This window comes from Meles meles, chromosome 12, assembly GCF_922984935.1.
Source record: "Meles meles chromosome 12, mMelMel3.1 paternal haplotype, whole genome shotgun sequence".
In the NCBI taxonomy this organism is placed as follows: domain Eukaryota; kingdom Metazoa; phylum Chordata; class Mammalia; order Carnivora; family Mustelidae; genus Meles; species Meles meles.
In genome coordinates, this window is record NC_060077.1 from 50,859,907 (window position 1) to 50,884,426 (window position 24,520).

A 24,520-nucleotide genomic window follows, 5' to 3' on the forward strand; every position below is an offset into this window, starting at 1 on the left:
AGAAGTCTGGATTCGGTTTCAAGGCTGATGGGGGCTGATGTCAGGCTATGCTCTCCAGTCATGTTAAGGAAAAGAGCAATTTAGAAGTGAGACTGAATGAAACACCAATCTGAAATCACATCTCAAAGATGCAGTTTTGTGGCTTATCCACATCCTTTCTCCTCTGCCTTGCTTTTGACTGTGTTATCTGCATACAGCAATGGTTATTAACCCTGGTGGCACACGGAATCACCAAGGGGCTTTTAAAAAATACGGCCAGATAGTCTGATGTAATTACCGCTTAAGGTTGGGGCCCAGGCATCTCCCCAAGTAAGTCTGATGAACAGCTGAGCTGAGAACCAGTGCGAAGGAGGATGAGCATAGACTAAAGAAGAATGAGTCAACATCATGAACTTGAGAGGTTTTCAGTTATTCAGTCACTTTGAACTGTCACAGCACCTCTTCTGAAACTGCCAACCACACTTGTAGAAGTCAAAGATCTCCAGGATGACCTAGATCAACATACCATTTTACAAATGGAGAAATGGAGTCCCAAACACGTAATGCTCAAGGATGCACAGCTGGCTAGACACAGAGCTGGCTCCGAACCCACCATACTGTCCCCAGGCTAATGGGCAGAGGTCACATTCAAGCCCATGGAGGCCAACTGCTCTAACGCTAGTTACTATGTATTGAATTGTATTATGCACCAAAGAGTGAGCTGGCTGTTTTATGGGCTTGATCTCATTTGGTTTTACAATGATCCTATGAGGTGGCCATATTATTCTCATTTCACAGATGAGGAATCTGAAGCCCAGAATGGTTGTCACTTGGCTTAAGTTACAGCCTGGGTCTGATTCGAAAGCCGCTGCCCTTCACCAGTAATTTACAATGCCTTTTCATGAGCAATTTCCAACAAAGAAAACGACAACTTAACGACTTTCCTTGAGGAATACATAATTTTCATAGTTCACTGGAGTTGGCTAATGTTGAGTGTTATCCCACGAAAATTTGATGATTATCAACTTTATAGACAAACTATTTCAATAGCTGTGAAACAAAAAGTTGAGACTCAGGGGCTGATTGCAGGTGTACTGAGTAGATCCCCTAAACTCAATGGAACCCAATCAAAACACTCCGAGACTTCAGAGGTTACTTCCAAACTGTTGGTACAAGGTGAAGGGGCATAAAATGGGAAGGAGAAGTGAGCATTCTTAGGACCATGAAAATTTCTGGGGAGAGGAATGATACATGAGGTTCCAATTCCATTTACCTTGCTGCTCTTGTGTTCCCTTATGTGCTATAACCCTACTTTTAATTCTGACACACCCCTGTGGGATTTGTCACTTTACAGCTAAGGAGAGGTTTCCAATGCTTCCAAGCCTCCATACACCCCATCCGCCTCCTGCCGCCTGGTGAACACCCACGTGACATCAAGCCCCATGGCATGTAATATGACACTGGGCTCTGTTTTACCAGAGGTAAGCGGGTTAATCCTTTCTGTTCTCCAGAGCCAGAACGCACATGGTGATCATACAGTGAGGGAGGCAGTAGGAGAAATCTGCAGTGGCCCAGGGCTGAGAACCAAGTGCCACAGACAGACCAAGGGGTAAAACTGGTGAGCAAAGGGCAGGAGATAGGTGGTTGGGCCGTGTTACCCACTTAGCTTCCCTTTGCCAAGAAATGCCTTTTCTCTACTCCTGGGCTTCCAAGCCATGGAAAATATGGTTTGGACTCAAGGAAAAGATCTCATTTAGTTTTTGGTCCAGATTTATTTTGCTGGGGAAGAGATTCAGAGGCAACTGACAAATTACCCCTTTTAGCATCTGGGGGATATTTTTAAATTATAAAAGTGAGACCCACTCAATGTTGAAAATTGGAAAAGTGTAGAGTAGAGGACACAGAAGCAGCAGAACAGAAAAACAATCTGCCATGAGTCCCCCTATTAGGACATTACTTTTTTAAAAATCCCATCTGAAGAGTGTTTTTCTTTGAATAATTTTGTTTTCAGAAGCACTTGGACCTTCATACTTTATGTCTACTGTTCCAAGTTGGTCTGTTATGTTAGTAAGTGATGTCTACTGGTCCAAGTTACATTCCCAACCAAGTTTCTGTCCTAATATTTGAGACGTGAGGAAGACAGCAAATGGGATACAGAGCTGGGTGAAGGTGCGTGTGTTTGTGCCCGCATAATCTTGACGGTGTGGACTCAGGACAGCAGACATGGAGAGAGGAGGCAGCCCTGCAACCAGCTTTTTCCCCTTTTCTGCTGTGATGGGAAAGGAGGGAAATGGTGGAAGGAAACATGCTAAATCGATACCTGAAATTTAGACCCTTGGAAGTTTAATATTATAGTCTCTCCATAATAAAAATGTTGTTTTTTTTTTTTAAAAAGGGGGGGGAAGGGGTGATGCTGGGTACGATTATAATGTTTAAAAAGAAAGAAATCACCAGTCCACTTACTGTTTTAGAAGCCCGAATTATCATAAACAGTGTTTAATATGCTTCAAGTGTTGTAACAACAATTCTAGGAAGAGTTCTTCATAGTTCCCACACGTGGGAAATTCCCTCTCTATTTCATGAACACAGATACAAATTAATTCAGAGCTTGTTATAGAAATGGACAGAAGTAATTTAAGAGAAGGGGGAAAATACCTTCTTGGTAAGAACAAACAAAACAAATTGTGTCTACTTATGGGGAAGTAATGTTTCCAGTACTGTTCCCTGAGGCAGCATCATTTTCTTAAATGATACATAGAACTGAAAAACCAGGGGGAAAAGGAAAGACAAGTCTAAAATATGAGAAGAACTATGAGAGCAAAACAACTCTGGGACTCGGCATTTTGGAGAACTGATCACTGCTGGGACTACTGACAGTTGAGGGGGAGTTTGGGGCCACTCAGGGGCCTGCTAATCCCCTAGGAATCTCATGAGTGCCCCCAGCTAGGACTCTGACTAGAACCATTTTTTTTTTTTTTAAATTCAGAGAGTTACACTAACTGTTAACGATGAAAATGTATTATTACAATTAATATGATTTTTTTTAAACCACTAGAATTTATGTTAAATAGGCTTTTTCTCTCTGTGTTTACTGAGTGTTCATTGTGTTCCTGGTGCTCTGCCAGGCCTTTTCAAATGAGCACGATGCAGTCCCATTGGGACTCAAGGACAGACAGAAGGGGACCTAGCTGGCCCAGGGCAGGCAGGGAAGGCTTCCCGCAGGAGGCAATCTCTGTGCAGGGTTGTAGGGATCACGAAGTATAAGGAGATGGGTACAGGGGCTTGGAAAAGGGATTTCAGGCAAGAAGGAACACGACGGTGGGAACATAGCAAGCGAAGCGCAGCTCTCTCAAAGTGCGGAGCTTGGGGAGCATGTAAGGGCACCGCTATTCCCAAGAGCTTGAACATGGTGCTTTCTGCAGTGTCTTAGGAGTCCCCAGCACATTCAGCCCGAAAACTCACAGACCTGGGTTTGAATCCTGACTCTATATAATCTTTCAGACCAAATCAATGAATTTTGATTTCTTCATCTGAGAAACGGGATACTACTTAGCCCGAAGAACTCTTAGGTGAATAAATGGATGTCCAATAAGAACTACATTTCCTGAGAGTTCACTCTGTGCAGGTCATAGTACTGAGTGCTCACAACACGCCTGTGAGGGGGACACTATCAGCCCCGTTTTGTGGGGTTGCCGTGGCCAGCTTCTCAGCCCTGAGGCCCGAACTGACACTCCGGCAGCTGGACCGCGGACCCCAGCTCGGAGCCGCTCCCTGACTGCCCGGCGCTCACTCTGCTCCTTGGCAGAGCACTGAGCCTGCCTGGCACGGGCTCAGGAGATGCTGACAGATTTTTGTCCTTCGGCGATGGTGGGCTATGCCAAGATGAAATTCTGACTGTATGTGAAATCCTGTTGTGCATCTGGAATTGAAAGAAAACCTTCACAGTCACCTGGTCCTTTTCTCTGGTTTGAGCAAATGCCTGCTTTAAAAATGATTTCTAGAGCTATTTTTCTAAGATCAGTCCAGGATCAGATCATCGTATCCTCCCCTGGGAGCCCACTTGGGTATTTTTGGCTCAAGCAGTTCCTGTTTAGGTTCGCTGTGTTTTTTATTTGGGCAGGCATGCACGCGTGCACAGGTGCACACGAGCCTGCCCCATCGCCCACCCCGCCCTCCTCCCAACAGTCTGTTCTATATTGGGAGGGATTTTTGGCACTCCTTTTTTCTCTTGATTTGAAACTCTAGAATACGTTTTCCATTCTACAATAGTAATTACTCTTCAGAGAAAAAAGTTCTAATAGCTAACATTTTTTGAGGCTGTTAGACACAATGTTGAAAACTGGGGCGCCTGGGTGGCTCAGTGGGTTAAGCCTCTGCCTTCTGCTCAGGTCATGATCTCAGGGCCCTGGAATCGAGCCCCGCATCGGGCTCTCTGCTCACCAGGGAGCCTGCTTCACCCTCTCTCTCTAACTGCCTTTCTGCCTACTTGTGATTTCTCTCTGTGTCAAATAAATAAATAAATCAAGTCTTTAAAACAACAACAACTTTATAGATTGGGAGTCACACCTCACAACTCCATAAAGTAGTATTTTGATTCAACTGATGGAGAAACGGGGGCCAGAGCCATCACAGATAACTCGCCAAGGGGCGCTGAGCTCTGCAGGCTCTTTTCCCTGCGGAGTGAGGGCCAGCCCATATGCTCCGTCCTGTCCCCGGCCCCTCTGTGGCCGTCTGTCCCAGAACATCCTGCCCCCCTTCCCCCACCCCACTCTGGCCCCTCCCGCCAGCCTTCATGCACCTTGCAGTACCATTCCTGTTTCTAGTTTCTTGTTACACAAGCAAACTCTTCCCAGTGTGTTCCCACTGAGTTTAATCCCTTTTTTGAGTGACTGTGCTCCTGGGCTTCTGAATATTAGCAGACTTCATGACAAACCGAGGGCTTTCCTACACGAGGACACGGGTCCTGATTCGTCTGTCTGGTTACCAGGCTCCTAAGGAACAGAGTGGACTCAGCCCTGCCTCCTGGGATTGTGGTCTGGGTGAAGGGTGGGGGGGGGCGGTTTGGCAGCTACTCTCTCTGGGGCACTTGGGCACTTTGAGATTGTCAGCAACAACAGCCTGTGGAAAGGAACCTGTTCCCATCTCCTCTGCTGTTTTACTGTCCCAGACTCTGGGAGCTGGCTCACTACACATCATCATAGTCACTTCAAATAAAAGCGCTGTATTCATTATATGCCACTAGGAGAGGACTATGGTGAAGCCAGCTGTTTCTATTTTCAACTTGACAATTTTTGCCTGCTTGTCATGGGGGCCAGCAAAACGGCAGTGTACAATGAAGTATTTCAATATTTTGCTGAGTACCCGTAAGTGAAAAACCAGAGACTTAATGTGGTGCTTAATAGAAACAGAAAGAACGAGAAAAAAATACAATTTACCTAAAAATGAGGTAAATGGCTTTTTCAAAACTGAAAAGAAGATGTACAAAAGAAAATGAGTGAACCTACCTAGAGTCCTTTGTAACCCCCCTACCCTGCTTCTACACATACACACACACACACACATACATACCCAGTGCTGACATCGTTCGAAGGTCTTAGAGCAGCAACAGAGAACAGTTCAAGTGCTCAAGAGTAAGGAGGTGGTTGGATGAATGAAAATTACTGAATTTCTCCATCCCTGCCTCACTTCGGAGTGACTAGGAGGTTTGAAACATGTTCAGAAACTAGGCTTTCATAGACAAAGCCAAAGGGAGGAGATCTAGCCCCAGGACCGCGAGCTACCCCTCTATAGAAGGAAAGCAAGTTGCAAATTGGGCAAGGGTCCCAAGTACACAGCTTCAAAAGTAGATCAATATTGTAAAGAACATGTAAGATGTCCATACTGTCATTTTTTTTTTTTAATTCCAACTGCTTCTTCAAACATGATGGACAATGTGTCTGGTGGACCTTTAATTCCGAGAAGATTAAGATTCTGAAATTATGTCACAAAAGTATTTAAATAATCACCGTCAAAATGACATATGAAAAATACTAAGTTTCTATCAGCTCATGATTCAAAGACAACATTCTTGGGTGTGTGTGGTTGGGAAACAGGGAACACAGAGCTGACAGCATCCTGCCTTTGGCTATGCCACGGTCAACAATGCGCTGTTGTAGGTGTGCATCTTGTGTAACCATCTCCGCCCTGCTAGGGTTTATCACAGTGCAAGAATTTACCCCTGGGCCCCAAGCCGGTCCATACACACCTCAGCAGTAGGTGTTAGCCGTCTGAATTTCTCCCTGCCCCTTCCAACAAAAGTCAGAACCAAGCCCTAACCTGCAAAACTTTAAAGAAGGGAATGTTCTGGCTAATAACAAGAATTTCTTCTTTTTTCTCTTCCTTTTCAGATGATCATTAAACAGAAGGTGACAAGTTACAGTCGTCATTGGACGCCACTGCTTCTCATACTTGCTGCTCCATTTCAAAGTCCTTCGGGCAAAGCACACTGAAGCCAGAGCTCATTTGACTAGGAAGTGCTTTTGCGAAGTTCTGAAATCTACATAAAGGATGACAAATGGGTTCTTTAAGAGCCCCACAGAAGGTGCACTTGGAATATAAACTGTACTGTCACTGTTTGGTGTTTGTAACCAGCCCAGACACATAGCCATGGTGAAGACCAGAGCTTCATCCATATTCAACACGGTTCTCTAGGTTCACTTGGTTGTTCCAACCTTTATTTCAGTCTGTTTTAATGTGTGCTACAACGTTCTCGAATCCCACCCTCCGTGCCTTCTTGTTCCTTCTGCAATGTCTTGTCAAAAGGGTGACATGCTGATTAAAAACCTTCCTTAGGGTCCCTCAGATTACGGATCAGCGGGATACACTTAAAAGATCCTTCTTCTCTGCTTTGCTATTGACTGTTCTCACTGCTTTGAGACTGGAGGAGTCTTTCATTTTTTTAGGTAAGCTCTCAAGCCCTCAGGGCCTCCTAAACTGTTTCTTAAAAAAATCAATTTTCGGAGGGATGGCAGCGGCCTTGACAAGTCTAATGAAGCTGGGCAGGAGTTCTGGAACACATCGGGCTCAGAGCACGAAAGCAAGTCTGGGCGCGTTCAGATCCACCTCCCAGTGACGAAGCCCTTGGCTTGGCAAGGTTCGCCGCTGTCTGAAAGTGGTGCTTACTGGAATGCACAGTCGTAATTTATCTTCTGAATATGGGAACACAGTAAGAAAAGCAGCGCAGAAGTAGAAATAATCGTTACCACCGAAAAAGATAAGCGGCAATGTCATTACTAAGCAAACTGACACATGGCATTTATGTAGCAGCAGGAAGCCATTACCCAGTGACAGCGTCATTTCCACCAACAGTGGATCTTGATTAGATTCAGATGGCCCAGCAAATAGCTGATATCACTGAGGGATGGAGACACCGATTTTTTTTTCTTTAACAATTTCTTCTGTGGGGCGCCTGGGTGGCTCAGTCTTTAAGCGTCTGCCTTCGGCTCAGGTCATGATCCCAGGGTCCTGGGATCGAGCCCCGCATCAGGCTCCCCGCACTGCAGGAAGCCTGCTTCTCCCTCTCCCACTCTCCTTGCCTGTGTTCCCTCTGTCAAATAAATAAAATCTTAAAAAAATTTTTTTCTTTGCAAATGGGATTGCCACCAGATTGGAGCTTCTGGGTGCCGGCCTTTGGAATATGAATACATGACACGCATACAGTTGTTAAGAGTACAACTCATTTCTCAACCTCTCTGCCTCTCCCACCTCGTTCCTTCTTTCTCCAGGACCAACTGTTTTTAGGAACCAATTGTTGCTTTTTTTTTTTTTTTTAAAGATTTGATTTATTTGAGAAAGACAAGCAGATTCCCCACTGAGCACAGAGCCCAACACAGGGCTTGATCCCAGGACCCCAAGATCATGACCTCAGCCAAAGTCAGATACTTAACTGACTGAGTCACCCGTGTGCCCCCAACTGTTCTACTTTCTCTCTCTAGGCATCCTGAGAATAATCTTTCAGAGGAAGAATATGAATAATCCATCTAGTTGAAGACATAAATCCTGCATTTTTACTGAAAAGAAATGGCATTTTAATGGGTTACTTCCATAATGATAATAGAGCAAATGGTCTGGCAGATATAGTGGACCGGATGTTTCTACGAACATACCTCGGCTTTCAGCAGAGGGTATCTGTGTGCTCAATGGGCCCATCAGGGATTCCCTCAGTGTGACTTTCTGAGGTTTACTTTTATTTATTTATTTATTTGGGGGGGTTATTTATTTTTTTTAAAAAATATTTTATTTATTTATTTGACAGAGAGAGCCACAGCAAGAGAGGGAACACAAGCAGGGGGAGTAAAAGAGGGAGAAGCAGGCTCCCCACCGAGCAGGGAGCCTGACCCGGGGCTCCATCCCAGGACCCTGTGATCATAACTTACTAAGCCAAAGGCAGACGTTTAATGACTGAGCCACCCAGGTGCCCCCCCCCCTTTTTTTGCTTTACTATTATTTTTTAAATTCTCAAAATTCAAATGCCAATTACAATGTCATGTGTTTGGGTTTTGAATGACAAATGGTTCTGTTTGGAATTTAAGGTGGGGGGGAACGTTTATTTTCTGCATTGGCTTAATACAGAAGACTCCCCCAACTTGAGAATAATCTGCATTGTTTTACTGCAGCCACGAACACACACAGCATGGACACCTCATGGTGTCTTCCCTTCTGATACAAAGAGATTTCACATCTCTCTTTAGAGGGGATCATGGTGCCCTGGGAAAAGGCTAGCCACAATTACATGGCAGAGAGAAGAGTAACACTGTGGGCTGTAATATTGCTGCCCACACAACTCTCTCCATGACCAAAATGCAGTTCAATCTTTTGGAAATTTGCCTAAAATGTTTCAGTGTTGGTCCTCGTTTGCGATAAACTAGGTCTCCAAGGAATCACTCCGCCAAAATCAGTTATGCGGCTGACAGAAGCTACACTTGGTTTTGTTTTGAAGAAACTACACGATTTGAGAAGCCAAAGTCACATAAGATCCACAAGTTGGGTTGTCTGAAATAACACTGTCAATTCTAAGTCCTTTTAATGGAATTGTCCTTAAGACACAGTAAAGGGAAGTATATTCCTCACATATTAACGTTGTGAAAGATTACCAGAATCTTCTATGAATTACCTACTAGTTAACTTTTAAAACAAGTAAACAGAACATAGAGTTTATTATTATAAAGTACTTTCTTGTATGATGAGGGGCAACATGAAAATACAATAAAAAACACAGCAAAATGAGCTTGGCATTGCTCAATGACACTCTTCACTATGATACATCCAAAGGAGTCCTATCAGTACTATTGTCCCAAGTGACAGGAATCAAGCCAGAATCAGAAAAGTCTCACTTTAACAGCCTGTCTCTTGTCACACCACCATGCGCCCACCCTGCTGGGGATGTCGGCACGTTTCTCTCCCATGCCCTCCTCAGCAGACCTTTGCCCAAACTCTGAGCGTCAGGTGGATGGCCTGATGCTAATGGAGACCACAGACTCGTCTCAGATCCTGACCTGCTGGTCACACCAATGGTGGATGGGGCCCAGGAATCTGTATTTTGACTCCAGTGGAGGACACTTCTGACACTTTTCAGAAGACAGGTGTCCCTCTTCCATTCATCCGGTTCACTGGTATCTGGGTTCTTGCCTGGTTTATTCCCTTGTCTTGACTCCTTCCCTTTGGGTAACTAGACTAGGAAATCCCTTTCTGGGCTCTGCCTCAAAGAAAAAAGCAGGTACTTCTTTGCCGCTCCGATCAGACGAGGCCTACCATTAGGTCCTCAACGTTTACCTCGTACCTAAAGAACTAGGTGAAGGCCACCTTAAGAAACAAGTGGCCTGAACGTACTGTGGATGACCAGCCTTCTTGGCTCACGACCACCTTCAGAACATAGTTCCAGAAGGCGGTAAGGAGGACTATGTGGCTGGCCATGAGAGACATGAGAATACTCCATGCCCTGCTCCAGACCAATGAAACCAGAATCTTGGCGGGGAGGGCCAGGTTGGTGGCCTGCTTTCAGCTCCTACAGATTCTCACCTGCCCTCAGGGTTGAGAAGCGTAGCTAGAGAAGATGGAACCACAGAGGGCCTGGAGTGCAGTGGAAGTGGGACTCCTGCCCCACCTCAGAGTGGCAGTGTTTTTAGCTGTGCATGAGGGTAAATGACAGTCCCTACCTCTAAGATCACTGTGGCACATTAGATGAGAAATACAGGTAATGAGTCCAGCCTGGCCTTGGAACACTGTTACTCATTACTTGCCTTCCGCTGTTTTGAGGACCTGGCCTCCATGCACAATATTTCACCCAAGAACTAATTCATGTATCAAGCCAACTTCTGAATGTCCATTCGGTGGCAGGCCCAACGCTAAGCACGAAAAATACAGGACAGAGGCTGAGGAAGAAAGAGCTTTCCCGGGGCAGCGTTTCTACTGAAAATGAGGCAGAGTTCCTGGCGAGGGAGAAGTTCAGAAAGATCGAGAAAACAACCCACAGTCCAGCCCTGAGCTGCTTCACGCCGGACACGCAGTGCTCCTCTCCACCCTCACGGCTCTGCCATCAAGAGGTCCAGGCCGGCGCATGGCCTTCACCTTCTTCCCAGCCCGAGTTGGGAGCTGGCCACGGGATCAGCCAGCGTCGTTATCTGCCACCAACGGGCTTCCGCCCACATTTATTTACTTTTTAACTCTTGGTCAAAACCAAGGATCACTTCTGTGACCAACGAATGCAAAAATTAAAGAAAACGGATCAGGAACGGTATTAGGGTCAGTACCCCAGCAAGGAGACCTGAGGTGTTACACCCAAGTGACAAAAGTCTGCTTCTAAATCTGCAGTAGCACGTCAACCAGATTTTGTCTTGGAAAATTTAGATGAGCAAGTATGTAGGAATAAAATGATCTTTTGGCTTAATACAGGGGCAAACTATCCCAAAGTGGGTGTATTTATTCTCTGTGTTATTCTTACTACTTCACTTGGTCCTAACTCAAATACCATTAACTGACTGTTTACTCATCGTCTGTCCTCCCTGCTCCCCGCGTAAACCACAGGAGAGCAAGGACTTTGGTTGGCCAGTATCCGCCCTGGCCGTTGCGGAGCACAGAAGAAATCCAGTACTACAGACTACAGCATGGGTACATTTTTCTCTGAAGCCCTAAGACAAGACTTGGTGAGTTAAATTACTCTAAAAGTGAGGTCTGCTTTTTCCCAAGGGGCAAAGGGAAGTTCGCTGAATACACCAGTAGCATAGTGTGAGTTCCTGGCTTTTCAGTACAGAAGAGAAAAGTCCAGTTTCATCATTTAAAAAAAAAAAAAAAAAAAGCCTTTTGAAGCTGGTTTCATTTACTCTTTGCCTATATAACTGAGGAGCAATTTTGGAAAAGCAATATTGTAAGATGACAAGAAGAGACAGAGAAGAGGAAAATTGCCCCGATTACCCTGGAGAAACTTTCCATTTTTCATTTGCCAGGTGCTTTACCTCCTTTTCAACTCCCCTCCCCTTCCCATAAACTAATTTTCTTTTTTAAAAGATCAACCGATCCTAGCAATCAGAACCGTTCACCATTAGGTTAGCTTGTCCTCATTTTATGCATTTCCATGGGCGTTTTCAAAGCAGCAAGGATATGTGCCTTCCTTCCGTCTGTGCTGAGAGTTCACATCTCAGGATGACTTCTACTTCCCCAATAATCTGTAATGTGATATATATATATATATTTTTGAGATAGACATCGCATTGTCAGATTTATTTATTTGAGAGAGAGAGAGAGCAGCACAGCAGGGAGGGAGAGGGAGAGACAGTTTTAACCAGATTCCACACGGAGTGGGAGGGCTCGATCTCACCAGCTCACACCCTGAGCTGAAACCAAGAGTCCAGACACCGATCACCCCCACAGATGCTGCATTGTAACTCATGCCGATCTAAAGAGTAGGTTATAATCAAAAGACCCCTGTTCAGTGACCTGCAATAATTCTGCAAGACAACTCAGTGAACCGTGTGGCAAGAAGGATGCATTTATGTTTTGGGGCATTTTTGTTGGGATCCTAAAATGCGGGCTTGCATGACAACAGGACTGGACCCGTGTCTAGGGCCTGTCATATGAAACTGGAACCGTGAAGTCACAGAATCATGGCACAGAATCCCCAGCCCTGACTCAGGATTACAGAACACCTCCCGGTCTGGCCTAGCACTCCAGACAAGCGCATGCAGTCGTCCGGCGAGTATGTGCACCAATCCCTTGAGTGTGCGCTCATCCAACCTCCCTCCCAGGGCAGCTCCCCATGTACCATGCCTTAATGGCTAATGCAGCAGAGAGTAAAGTCACGCCAGGAGTCATATCTCTGCTGGCAAAGGCGCACACGTCTGGCATGTCTGTCCTAAAGCTCCAAATACACACAGCCCTTGGGTGGCCATGGTTGTTGACTACGAGGCTGAAAGCCCAGCATCTTGAGTTTTGCAATTACCTATGTAGGCCAGCCTCCTTCACCACTCGCTGCTGTTTAGGAGCGATCAATCCAGCATAATCTACTTATGTGGGAGTTAACTCATGTACTGTGTTTAAAATGCACAAAAGTGCTGTCAAGCAGTCAGATCGGATGGCTCAGGGGACTGTAACACGAGACCTTGTCTTTCACCTCTAGGTTGTGGGCTGACTGGCTCTTTCAGTCAAGACCCCTGCCTTATGACCACCCCAGAGGCTTCACTCATGACCCTAACAGCCCATGACAGCCGGTTTTAAAAATCCCACGTGTGAATAACCGTCGGTACAGCCGCTAGTAGTGTTGGCTTTGTTCAAGCTGGTGGTAAAGGATGAAATGGACCTAACTTTGAACTCAGACATGTGTCTTCTTCTTTTTTTTTTTTTTTTAAGATTTTATTTATTTATTTGACAGAGAGAGACCACAAGCAAGCAGAGAGGCAGGCAGAGAGAGAGAGAGAGAGGGAAGCAGGCTCCCCGCTGAGCAGAGAGCCCGATGCGGGACTCGATCCCAGGACCCTGAGATCATGACCTGAGCCGAAGGCAGCGGCCTAGCCCACTGAGCCACCCAGGTGCCCCTCATGTGTCTTCTTTTAAAGCACAGAATGTTTTGGTTTTGTCTCAAGTAGGCTCTGTGCCCAGCGTCGGACGCTTAACCGACTGAGCCTCCCAGATGCCCTGAACAGGATGCTGCTTTTGCATCACACACACACACACACAGGTGTCCAGAGAGGTATTTCAGGGGCAACAGTGGGAGACTTTAAAGAGGCCATGCCATTTGGTACCAATCTTAATTACTTATGACAAATGACTTAGCTATTTAGATTTTGTTGTTATCAATGATGTTAATAATGGGGCCTTATATTTTTAAATCGATATAACCAGGCCTGTCGTTAAAACATGCAGGGCCCCGGGCAAGAGCTTAGTGAGGCTCACCTCCCATGTCCAGATCCTTACAACTTATCAATCAAGCTGGCAAACCGTCAAGTAAAAAATGTTCTATCTTCTTGGTAAAGCCATTACAAATCTTTTCATAATGGTGATATATTTTTCTGACTTTTGTTTTGTTTTACTTATTTGATGGAAAGTTACTGCAGACCTGAACTGGCTGTTTTTCTGGGTGATTCCAATTCCAAATGGCAACTGGAATCAGGGACTGGTCAGGAATCTCCTTGATCCCTGAGGTGGTGTCGATCAACCGTGGCCTCAGAAATACCCACCAAGAGCTGTTCTGCGTCTTACACAAAATATCAGTAACACGGAGCACATCACTGGTGTAGAAGCTATGGCGTTAATCTGAAACCTGCAGTCCCTTCAGCTAGAAAGCACTTGATGGTGGACGTGAATAATGTGAGTGGTGAATCCTGCTGTAAAAGGCAGAAGTCAGCTTGCTTCCTGAATCCCTACTCAGGGCTTACGAACCCCTCCCCCCGCAAATAAAAGCATGAGGGTACCCACACACAATGGAACCAGGTGACTTTGGTCATCAAGGAAATAAAGATCAAAAGGTATTTTCTCTTGGCGGGATGGCCATTATGATACAGCATGAACCGTTCATTGAGGAAGAAGCTTATGTTCACTGGGAGGGACCATACGTCTCAATGTTGTTCAAAGCCAGATGGTGAAAATCAGGATCTCTTGGACAAATCGAAGACAATCCTATTTTATTGGTCTGGGGCAGGACTGTGCGTGGCCTTTTAATGCTTCCCAGGTGCTTCTCATGTTTCTCTGTGTGGTCCATTGTACCACTTTCTGGGGTTCTAAGGGTAGTCTTTAGCCAAGAAGGTGATATACAGAGACAGAATAAAAAGTCACCTGAAATATTTCAAAATGGAATAAAGGCTCTTTGTAGGACCTTTGAAACTGTAGAAAAACATGACATCTTTTATGATCCCTAACTACAAACAAATTAGGACTTTTACACTACCAGTTTCCCCTTGAAATCCTAGAAAACGAAACCAAGGAAAGAGCCCTCCTCCCCTCTGGGCTACACCAAGGGAAAGGCAAGTGAGAGAAGAACTGGGTACACTGAGGAGGGGAGGGGGCAGGGAATGGTCCCACAGGATGGGAAGGGTTCACAGTGAACTGGAGCTAGAGCTATTTGTAATTCCATGGTTATGGGTAACCTAATCTCCCAGGATTTATCCCCAGAGAGATTTTCTCAGAAGTTGGAAGGAGCCGCTGACATATGTAAGAAAAGCATGAAACTTTCTTCCCTGTATCATTGACTATGAAGATTTAGGTATGGGTCCCACTGAACTGTTGCCCTGAAATGAACATCGGGTGAGTTACAAAACACCCCCCGCCACACACACACACCCAACCCCCCCGACAAACACACACACACACACACATACACACACACACACAATCCAAGAGGGAGCAGAATGGTCAATTCAACATCTAAACCACTGTTGTCTGCTTTAGGTGAAAGCAACAGAAAGAGAAGTCACTTTGTAAGGCTTGTTTCAGAGTCTAACAAAGGCTTAAAAATATCTCCCTGACAATAAAGATGATCTTGGAACAGCTGAGTGGTTCTGGGACAGGTAGGGTAGGTAGGGACATCAAGATTAAGGACCAGAAGGTGCCAGCTAGGAGTCCCTCGAGCCTGCAAGTAATTCAGGCAAGAATCCAAAAGTGAGCCTGTTTCCACGGTCTAGGAAATGAAGGAATGGGATATATTTGGTATTTGGAAGGCAGTCCGAAAAGAAACAATTGCTGGGTTTGGCAGAAGATTAAGCATAAAGGCAAGAGTATGTGTTGGGCACCGGGCCATGGCGTGCTTTTTGTAATCACATTTAATCCTCTCAATAACCTTGCGAGAAGACATATCTGTGTCTATTTTACAAGAGAGAACTCAGGGCTTAGAAACTGGACCTGTCCTTGGCCAAACAACCACTAAATGGCAGAGTCAGCATTCAAACGTGGGACTAACAAACCATGAATTACTTCTGATGTTGCTCCCATGATACTGAGGCCCGGTGGTGACAAGGAAGTGTAGGGAAAGATGGGGAAAGGCAGATGAGCAATTTCATCTTCTCTAATTAAGTTGGTGAAAGAGAAATTCAAGTTATAATGCCTGGAAGTATCAGGATGGAGGACAAGCAGGTTGGATGAGATTTTTTAAAAAAATCTGTGCATAGATCGGTGCTGTCCAATAGAAAAAAAAAAAAAGCAAGACACATGTAATTTGGGGTTTTCTGGGAGCCACATTAAAAGAGTAAAAAGAAAAAGGTGAAATTAAATTTAATGACACATTTTATTTAATTCAGTATATTCTCGTTCCAACATGAAATCAATAATAAAAAAACCATTGAGATACTTTACTTTTGGGGGGGTGGGGTCCTAATTCTTTACAATCTAGGACATTTTGATTTGGACCCGCTATGTTTCCAGTGCTCAATGGCTGCACGGGGCAAGTGGCTGCCATTCAAGACAGTGCAGATATCCAGAGTATAGAGACCACTTAACGCGATGCATGCCTCAGGGTGTGGATAATGAGGAACCGGAAGTAGACTCTCAGAAATGCCCATGCACAGGTGGCCAGAGGGAGACTCTCCCAATGAGATACTGTTCGAGGCCTTGAAAAGTGTCAAACTATTTGAGAGAGGAACTGAATAAACAGAGCCTCCAATGAATTTCTACATCCTACCATTACAACACGCTAAGTGAGACAGGAGCTTCGGAGAAGCCGAAACCCCCAAGGCGGGGAGGGGGGAGGGGGGTGGAGGGGTGCGGCCCCGGGGCTTTGGTCTGTAAGAGAACCCACCCAGGTGCAATGAGCATTCAAAGAAAACCTCCTAGTTAATGTCAAATGCACAAGGGGTAATTACTGACTTCCCTCCTGGATTAGCATTTAAAAATTGGACTGAAGCCAAAGGCCATCAGATCAGATCGGTGACTTTTGCTACGGCTAAGGATTTGGTTTTTGACTCCTGTAGATTTTGTGGCTTGCCCCCCAGAACTCAGTGCTCATCTGAAAGAGGCACAGTGATTTTCTTTTGTTGATGCTGGTATTAGCTTAGAGGGAATGGAAGGGTTTTTTTTCCTTAATATTTTATTTATTTGACAGAGAGAAATCACAACTAGGCAGAGAGAGAGGAGGAAGCAGGCTCCCCGCGGAGCAGAGAGCCCGATGTGGGGCTCGATCCCAGGACCCTGGGATCGTGACCTGAGCTGAAGGCAGAGGGTTTAACCCACTGAGCCACCCAGGCGCCCTGGAAGTAAGTATTTTTTAAAAGAAACATTACTTACTTATCTCATGATATTCTTGGGAAATATAGCTATCACCTAGCATGACTTTGGAGCACCTATTATGATGCGCTTAGGCAAAGTGGGGACTCAGTAATGGGAATAATGGACTGATAGCACCATTTCATGTAAAAAGACATAGGTTTTTTTGATAATTGAATTAACAGTCATTTGTGTTTTAAAAAATCATTTCACTTTGCAGAAACTGAATCTGGAAATCGAGAGAGAAAATATTTCCTTTCTTCTCAACTTTCCCCTTCTTTCATAAAATAATAGGCAGCAGAGTGAGACTAAAAAAAACACAAACAAAAAGATGGGTCTTTATGCAGTGATCAAAATGCCAGTGATTTCTACGTCAGCCCTGCCTGGTAGCGCCGTAAAGCTACCCGCTATCTGTCACTGTCAGAAGTTCTTGAAAAAGCAACTGGTTCCTTCCCAAAGCCCAAACAGTGTGTTTCCAGTTCAGATGATCAACACCAAGCAGAAAAACTCCCTTTTTCCTGACTTGAGCCCACACAGGCTCTTGCCTCCTCCCCTACCCACCAGCACAGCTGCGGAAGATCAACTCCCTTAGAGGATCTGGGCATAGCCCCCAAATCCAGGCAGAGCCAGGAGGGGTGTCCCAGCAACAGTAACAAAGCAAACTGTTTCCTTGGAGCTCCTCTAGATGTGGTTGGGAGGGGAGAGGGGACAGGGTGTCTCATAAGCATCAAGTGTATAATGCCTATTTGTAAAACACTCTCCCCTCTTCAGACACTTTCTATATTTACTTATCTGCCTTGCATGCTCAGAAATCCCACTGTTTTTTTTTTTTTTTTTAAAGGCAAAACTATCTTGGCTTCCTGGACTTTTGCATACTGTTCTAAATATACTGCCGCACTCACTGATAAGAGAATCTATCTCTCTTTTTTTTTTTTCCTTTTCCTCTAGTTCACAAGTTGATGGGCCACATGATCTCCTAGAAAATTCTAAGAACTGATAAGAATATGTGTTTTAGAAGAAGAGGACAGAAGAAAAGTCCATGGTAGGTAGAAATCATCCTTCTTTTTGTACTACATGGAGAAACGCAAAGATCTCAGCAGGACGAAATACCCCAAAACTCTATTCCCGTGTGACAGGTCTACGCGTAAGCCACTAAGCTCTGGATCAGGCCCCCACTGGGCCAAGACTGCCTGCCACATCCCAGAGCAGCCGCAGGAGCTGGGCGCTCACGTTTGGACCCGCCCCTGCCCAGGGAGGTCATGATGCTGCTGTGGGGATCAAAGGAAAAACAGATCATCAAACACATGCACTTCCGAGCGTGACTTTTCCTTTTTCTTTGGATTACCTTGATTCGGGGTATTTGGTGAGGGTGGCCAGGCTGCTGGTGTACATGTGACCGCCCACATCAATGTGGACAGGCGCATTGGATTTTGTGAGTTGCGCTGGAGTAGGAATGCCTTGGTTGTTCAGTGGAGATGCAGGAGATCTAGTGATCAGAGGTCTTGACATATTGGGTCGACTGTCCTACAGAGAGATAAGCAAGTTTAGACACATTTTCATCTTTTCAGTGGAGAGAAAGGAAACACATGCATCATCAAGAACAAGCCAGCGACTAGCACTGACACTCATTCCGCAGTAACATCTCCCCAAACCAGCGGGCTCTTGCTCTTGTTGTAATGAATATCAGGAAAACAAAATCTGTAACGAAGAAAAGGAAAACTTCCCACGCTCAGAGTCAAGGAGGGGAACTAATGTTCATTTCCAATCATCCTGAGCTCCATGATGGCTTATCTCACTAATGAATTCTCGCATTTAACAACGGGTAAATGGCACGTGGAGAGCTACGACTCACTCCAAATGAAAAGACAATCAACGCCTGAAACAACCCACGCCTAAATAAAATACAGATGTTTTATCTTTCTCTCTGGAAACTGACTGCTAGGCAGTTGGGATAAATACAGACCTTTCAGCACTTGTGTTCTGCAAAACGTTTTCCTTGATTTCTATTTTTCCAACCAGGAAGAAGAGGCTAGGACTAGCTTGGCTATCAGTACACATTCTGAAAGCAACCTTGTGAACAGGCACCACGAGTTCATCAGTCAAGAGATTGAAAAAAAAAAAAATCCACACATACCCTAACCCATTTGTTCTCTGCTTCTCTCTGTGTGTAAGACTGTGGGTCTGGGGACACTGAGACTGTACCCTTCAGTGGTTAAATACGTGCTTGGGAGCCAGAAGCAAGGTGCTCTTCTCTACGCCCGACTTCTTGAAGAGATCAAGCTCCCGGGGCAGGTGCCGATGGAGCAGTCCCACGGGCAGGGGTGCGGGGTGAGGAGAAGAGTGCACAGAGGACATCCCGGGGTGGGCGCGAGGGCATGCCGAAGGAAGCATCCTCTTGAGGAAATAAAATATCACATCCTTTCCATGGGTACAATATAAGTATTTCAAACACTATCCAAACACGGTCAGTTGCTTTTAAATAAGAGACCAAACCACAGACAAGTCAAGTCAGGTCCCTGGCACTCCAGGAAGGGGTCAAATAATTATAGCCCACAATTGAGGAATAAGCTAAAATAGCATTTGTGTCCGAGTTCTGCAAAGACGAGTGCCACAACAATACTCTCAGATTTATCATTTGGCCCAAAACTGTTTTCAAACATGCAAACAATGCATGGCAAAGTCAGTGAGAAGGCATAATAAAGGGATTTTGAAAAATGCCTTTGATGGAGACTATAAAAGGGAAGCCATCTAGTTTTTGTGCATGAAACCCAGCACGATAAAATATAAATTTGCAAAACATCAGAGATTTTATGACCTGAAACAGCTCTAGGAGTTACCTGGGGCACAACTGTTAGACTACTTAGCATTAACCACATGTTCAGGCAAGACTGAATGCACAAGCTTCCTGAAACTCAGAGCTACGGTGAATGGGGCGGGATGGGGCCTTCACACAAAACGCTGACCATCTGTGTTGTGCTCTGCTCCACGCTGGACTAAACAGGGTCCAGAAACAATCGTAGGACACGAGTTTACATTTTATTTCTTAAACTGGGTGTTCGATTCATGGGTGTTGACTATACTATTCTTTATACATTCCTATGTATTTTTAATACTGCAAAGGGATATTCAAAAACACATAAACGGATGTTTGTAGCACACCGAGAAGAGAATGTGAAGAGGCACTGGATGGGGGAAAAAACTAAGAAACAAAGACACGGTTGGTAGAAAATATCAAACAGTTCGGGTTTGAAAATACTAAAAGTTAGCACTTTAGAATTCAAATGACAAAGAGCAACATTCTTCCTTTAAACATGCAATCCCATAGCCTCTACTTCTAAGAGCTTCTTCCTACCTGGCTGAAAACACCCCCTCCCCCACTCCATGTCCCCCGCCCCGTTACAATTCATCCCATCACGGCACTGCAGTGTCTGTAATAGTTTTTCAATTGGACACATTCTGTATCCCGCCTGAGGGTGCTCAGGCGAAAATGAACAGATTTGCAGGGTTAATACTGTAGTTAGACTGTGACCTCATTCAGCACAGCTCCAATACTGCCAGGTCTATACAGAAGGAGAAAAAAAATGAAAGCATAACTGATCAGTTGAAGGATTCCAGATTTCCCAGAATATATAGCATTTACATTGTAAATCATGAATGTAGGGATATTGCTAAATTTAAAATTAAGCCGGTGTTTTCTTCAGCGGCGGGGCAGTGGGGGTTGGGGGGGGAATGAACCCCGAAGGGCCAGGAAGGGGGCTCAGGCCAGACTCTGGCAGGACTGTCAGACGCTTCGTCCTCCCCTTCGTCCTCTTTCTTACTCTGGGAGCCTTCTCTGGTCTGTGTGTGCCCCCTTAGTTAGATGGCTTCTAAGGCACTTTTCAGTCTAAGGGAAAGACTGAAAGAACTTGGAAAATCCATAGGCTGGGACGGGGGGAGGATATCTGGGGCTCCGCGGTCTTGGCCTTTACAGCAGATACTCAGCCTCTACTCCGATGCTTCATCGTACACATTCTGACAACCCCCTTCCTCGCCTATGGCTTTCTCTTCTTTCTTTGGACTCCGAGCTTCCAGAAGGGGTGCCATCTTCCTACCAGCCTCGGGAGGAAGCGGCGCCCAAGCTGAGCTGGAAAGGACCCGGGTTCTCGGGGATGTTGTTGACACACCCACTCGACCAACCCTGAACCTCTCTCTAGATGTCTCGTTACATGTGAAAACCGAGTTCCTCATATTTCAAGTTAGAGTTTTCTGTCACCTATCCTGACAGGATACCCTTCCTTTCTCTACACCGCTGCCTCCCCGTGAGATCATCTGGCTTGGAGAGACGTGGCCTGTGATGCCAAGAACAGCTGCCTGCTGACAGATGCAGAATTTTCTACCGTATTATGACCATTTTGCAGCTCCATTTCCCCATCTGCCTTTCCCTCTGATTGCTCACCCAGCATCCTCTCAGTCTGGATGTCTTTTTACTGTGATTTCCGATGAAAGGCAAACCAAACACTTCAACCAGGAAGGGCGCAAATGTGGGTACTGATGTGTATTCTGTAAGAGGCCCAGACAGAAAGCTGTCTCAGAGCAAACTCCCATATGGAACAGACCCTTCTCTCTCCCTGGGAGAGAGGAAGGCTACCATGAAGCTCCCTGGTTACAGGCCCTTCAGTGTGCAGCCCATTGTGCTCTCCTTCCATAGTATTTGCTACCCTCTCCGAAAAGCCAGGCACTCTACCAGAAACAGATATGCAATAGTGAACGTGCCAGGATGGTGCCTGACCTCACCGGGCTTGTTCAGTGGGGATGGAAGCCAAGAACCAAGCAGCTGCTACCAGAAGGGGGGAGGTGGGGCACGGACAGGTCAGTATGAAAGCTGAATCGAGGGGACATGTAACCCAGGCATGGGGGCTGGGAGGACAGATGGGGAAGGTCCCCTGAAGCCAAAGCCAGTCTAAGCTTAAGATCTGATATATGAGAAATCAACCCACAACGGGATGCTAGGAGGAGGTTTTCAAGTAATACTGCCAAGGTCCCAATGTTGGAGAGCACATGGAACCTTCTAGAAATTAAAAGTGCAGCATGTTTAACAATTCTCCCATTTATTTTTTCCCCCAAGGTCTGCAGGGACAATGTAGGAAACAGAAGCTTTTAAGATAATGGTCTGAGAACCACAGAATTAAATGTTAACTAAAGTGAGAAAAATTAAAGTCACTACAACATCCTTATGTCTTCAAAGGGGAAAAGGGCAGAGGAAGGCAGCTAACAGCCAGCTTTCTCAACAGCACCATCTAACAGGGCTTTCTCCACAATGGAAAGATTCTAGATCTGCTCCATTCAGTAATGTGGCCACTAGCGACATGTGACTATTTTGAGCATTTGAGTGTGGCTAACAGAACTGAAGAACTGAATTTCAAATTGTATTAATTTAAATTGTAATGGACATAGCCACATAGCCACATCCCACCGGACAGCACAGTAAATCTTGCTTGAATTTTTCTTATATGTGGAAGCCCAAATCACAACAGACTTGAACTTATCAACTATGTTTATTTACTTAATAAAGTATGTCTTTAAAGATTATATTTTTAAGTAATCTCTACACCCAACATGGGGCTCAAACTTACAACCCTAAGATGGAGTCGCAGGCCCCACAGACTGGGCCAGCTTGGCACCCCCCCCCCCCCAGCCCCTGCCATGTTTACATGGAGAGGCAGTTACTGCAGAAGGGAATATGGTACGGCTTAGGACCTCACAGCACTATTTCTCTCTTTTGACTGTTTTATGAAAATAAATGAAATTAACGGCCATGCAGTGAGGAAAACGGAACATTTGCGGCTCTCACAGAGAGTGCATAGAGAAAAGGCACCAGGGCACGCTCTGTCTGAATCCACTCACATGAAGCTACAGACCACAAAATCAATCTGTGAAGACACAGCTCAGAACACTGGCCACCTGGGTGTGCTGGCATGGGGTGGGGGGAGATTTACTGATTGAGAGGGGTTAGAACGAGCCTTCTGGACTGCTAGACAAGTTCTAAATCTTGATCTGGGAGGTCCCACAGTTATACACATGCGGACACTTAGGATTTATTCACTTTATTCTCAGTTTCATTCAGAAAGAAACCAAAAATAATCCTGGAAAAACTTCAATCAAAACACCTTACTGTTCAAATGCTCATCTAAATTTCTGTGAAATGCTGCCTTTTTCATTTTATTTTTTTATTTCAGAGAGAGAGAGAGCAGGAGAGAGGAGAGGGTCAGAGGGAGAAGCAGACTTCCTGCTGAGCAGGGAGCCTGATGTGGGACTTGATACCGGGACTCTGGGATCATGACCTGAGCCGAAGGCAGTCGCTTAACCAACTGAGTCACCCAGTGCCCAATATCGCCTTTTTTTTTAAAAGCTAAAAAGATGTTCATTATTTCCTCTCACAGGATGCATCCGTCTAACTCCAGTACTCGCACATGAAAGAGCCATCTGAAATTTTCTTTCAAATTCCTCTTTCCCCCATTTCTATCCCATATGGATTTTCCAGGTACATTGATCAGTTTACCTTTAAAATTTCCATTTCCCAGCTGCTTTCAGTCTGAGAATTCCTCAGCTTAATCATCCACCTCACCTACCCAGCAGAGCAGCAATGATTTTTCGGTAGGAGAGTCCTTCAAGGGATTTGACTTCAGGCATCTCTCAAAAGAAGCTAATGAAAAATTTGCCTTCTAAATCTAACCTAGCTGAGCGCTGTTCAAACAGGAGCCCCAGGGGCACTGCCTAGAACAAATGAGCTGAAGTTTAAACTGAAACTTTGAATGACTTTATTTGTTAAAAATGTATGCTCCTGTTTTAGGTCACGTTTCACTACCAAGTTGGACTACATTGCCTCTTTCACTGGGGAAAGAAACAGGTTTCTTGGGGGATGTTTCTAGAAAAGCATGTCAATAGTAAAATACTTATTTTATTATTTGATGTTGTAATTCATAGCATTTAATAGAGGGATAAAGGAATATAATATAAATCATAGCTTTTCCACAAATTTCGACCTGGGTTTAAAATATATGTATTTATATCACATACACACACAGACTCAAGGAGCATCTATACTATATGGAATTCCCAGAGACTGGAGTGTTCCCACTAATTCTATTTTCTGACAGTGGGCCAACTGCTTAGGGTATGTGAACTGTGACTGCAGTATCTGAGGCATGGACCCTGCTAGTTCCTTGGATGGAAATCTATGGCTGCCTTGGGAGTGTTACTTTAGAACTGACACAGTCCCATCGGACTCACAGTAAGGGTTCCTGTGGGAAAACATCACTATAATGACCACAGGTACTTAATTGCATAACGAGACTCCTAACTGTAATGTCAACATATTTTTTGTGAGAGATCTCATTGTTTCTTCATTCATCCAGGTAATACTTAACTGGGCTCCTACCACGTATCAAGCTCTGTGGTTTCTACAGACTTTAACTAAATAGCAGAATAACACTGAAGAGAGGGAAAAAAATCTTACAATTTCATGTGAGTTTAAATAAATAAATAAAATTTTAAAAGCCCAGCAGTGCTTTAAATCAATGAGTATTGTACATATACTTTATGTAGGGGACAGCTTCTGTCAGTCTCTGAAGACACCTGAGAATTAGGCACCAAAGCCTTCTGAGCATCCAAATTTGACATCAAATCTTCCATTCTCTTTATCGTAGGAGCCCCCTTCACACTCATAGTACCTACTTAAGTCTTAATCCATTTATTTATTTATTTATTTATTTATTTATTTATTTATTTAGAGAGATCATAAGTAGGCAGAGAGGCAGGCAGAAAGAGTGAGAGGGAAGCAGGC

At 44.9% G+C, this 24,520-nt stretch overlaps 1 protein-coding gene across 2 annotated transcripts in view; it reads right to left on the reverse strand.

Moving 5' to 3' along the window:
- KCTD1 (potassium channel tetramerization domain containing 1) overlaps positions 1-24,520 on the reverse strand; it is a 91,130-nt gene that overhangs the window by 26,347 nt on the left and 40,263 nt on the right. For both annotated transcript variants that reach the window (XM_046025520.1, XM_046025519.1), the window contains exon 2: positions 18,044-18,222. In XM_046025520.1, coding sequence (XP_045881476.1) covers positions 18,044-18,207 — 164 coding nt within the window. In that variant the 5' untranslated portion in view covers positions 18,208-18,222. The remainder of the gene's footprint in view (positions 1-18,043; positions 18,223-24,520) is intronic.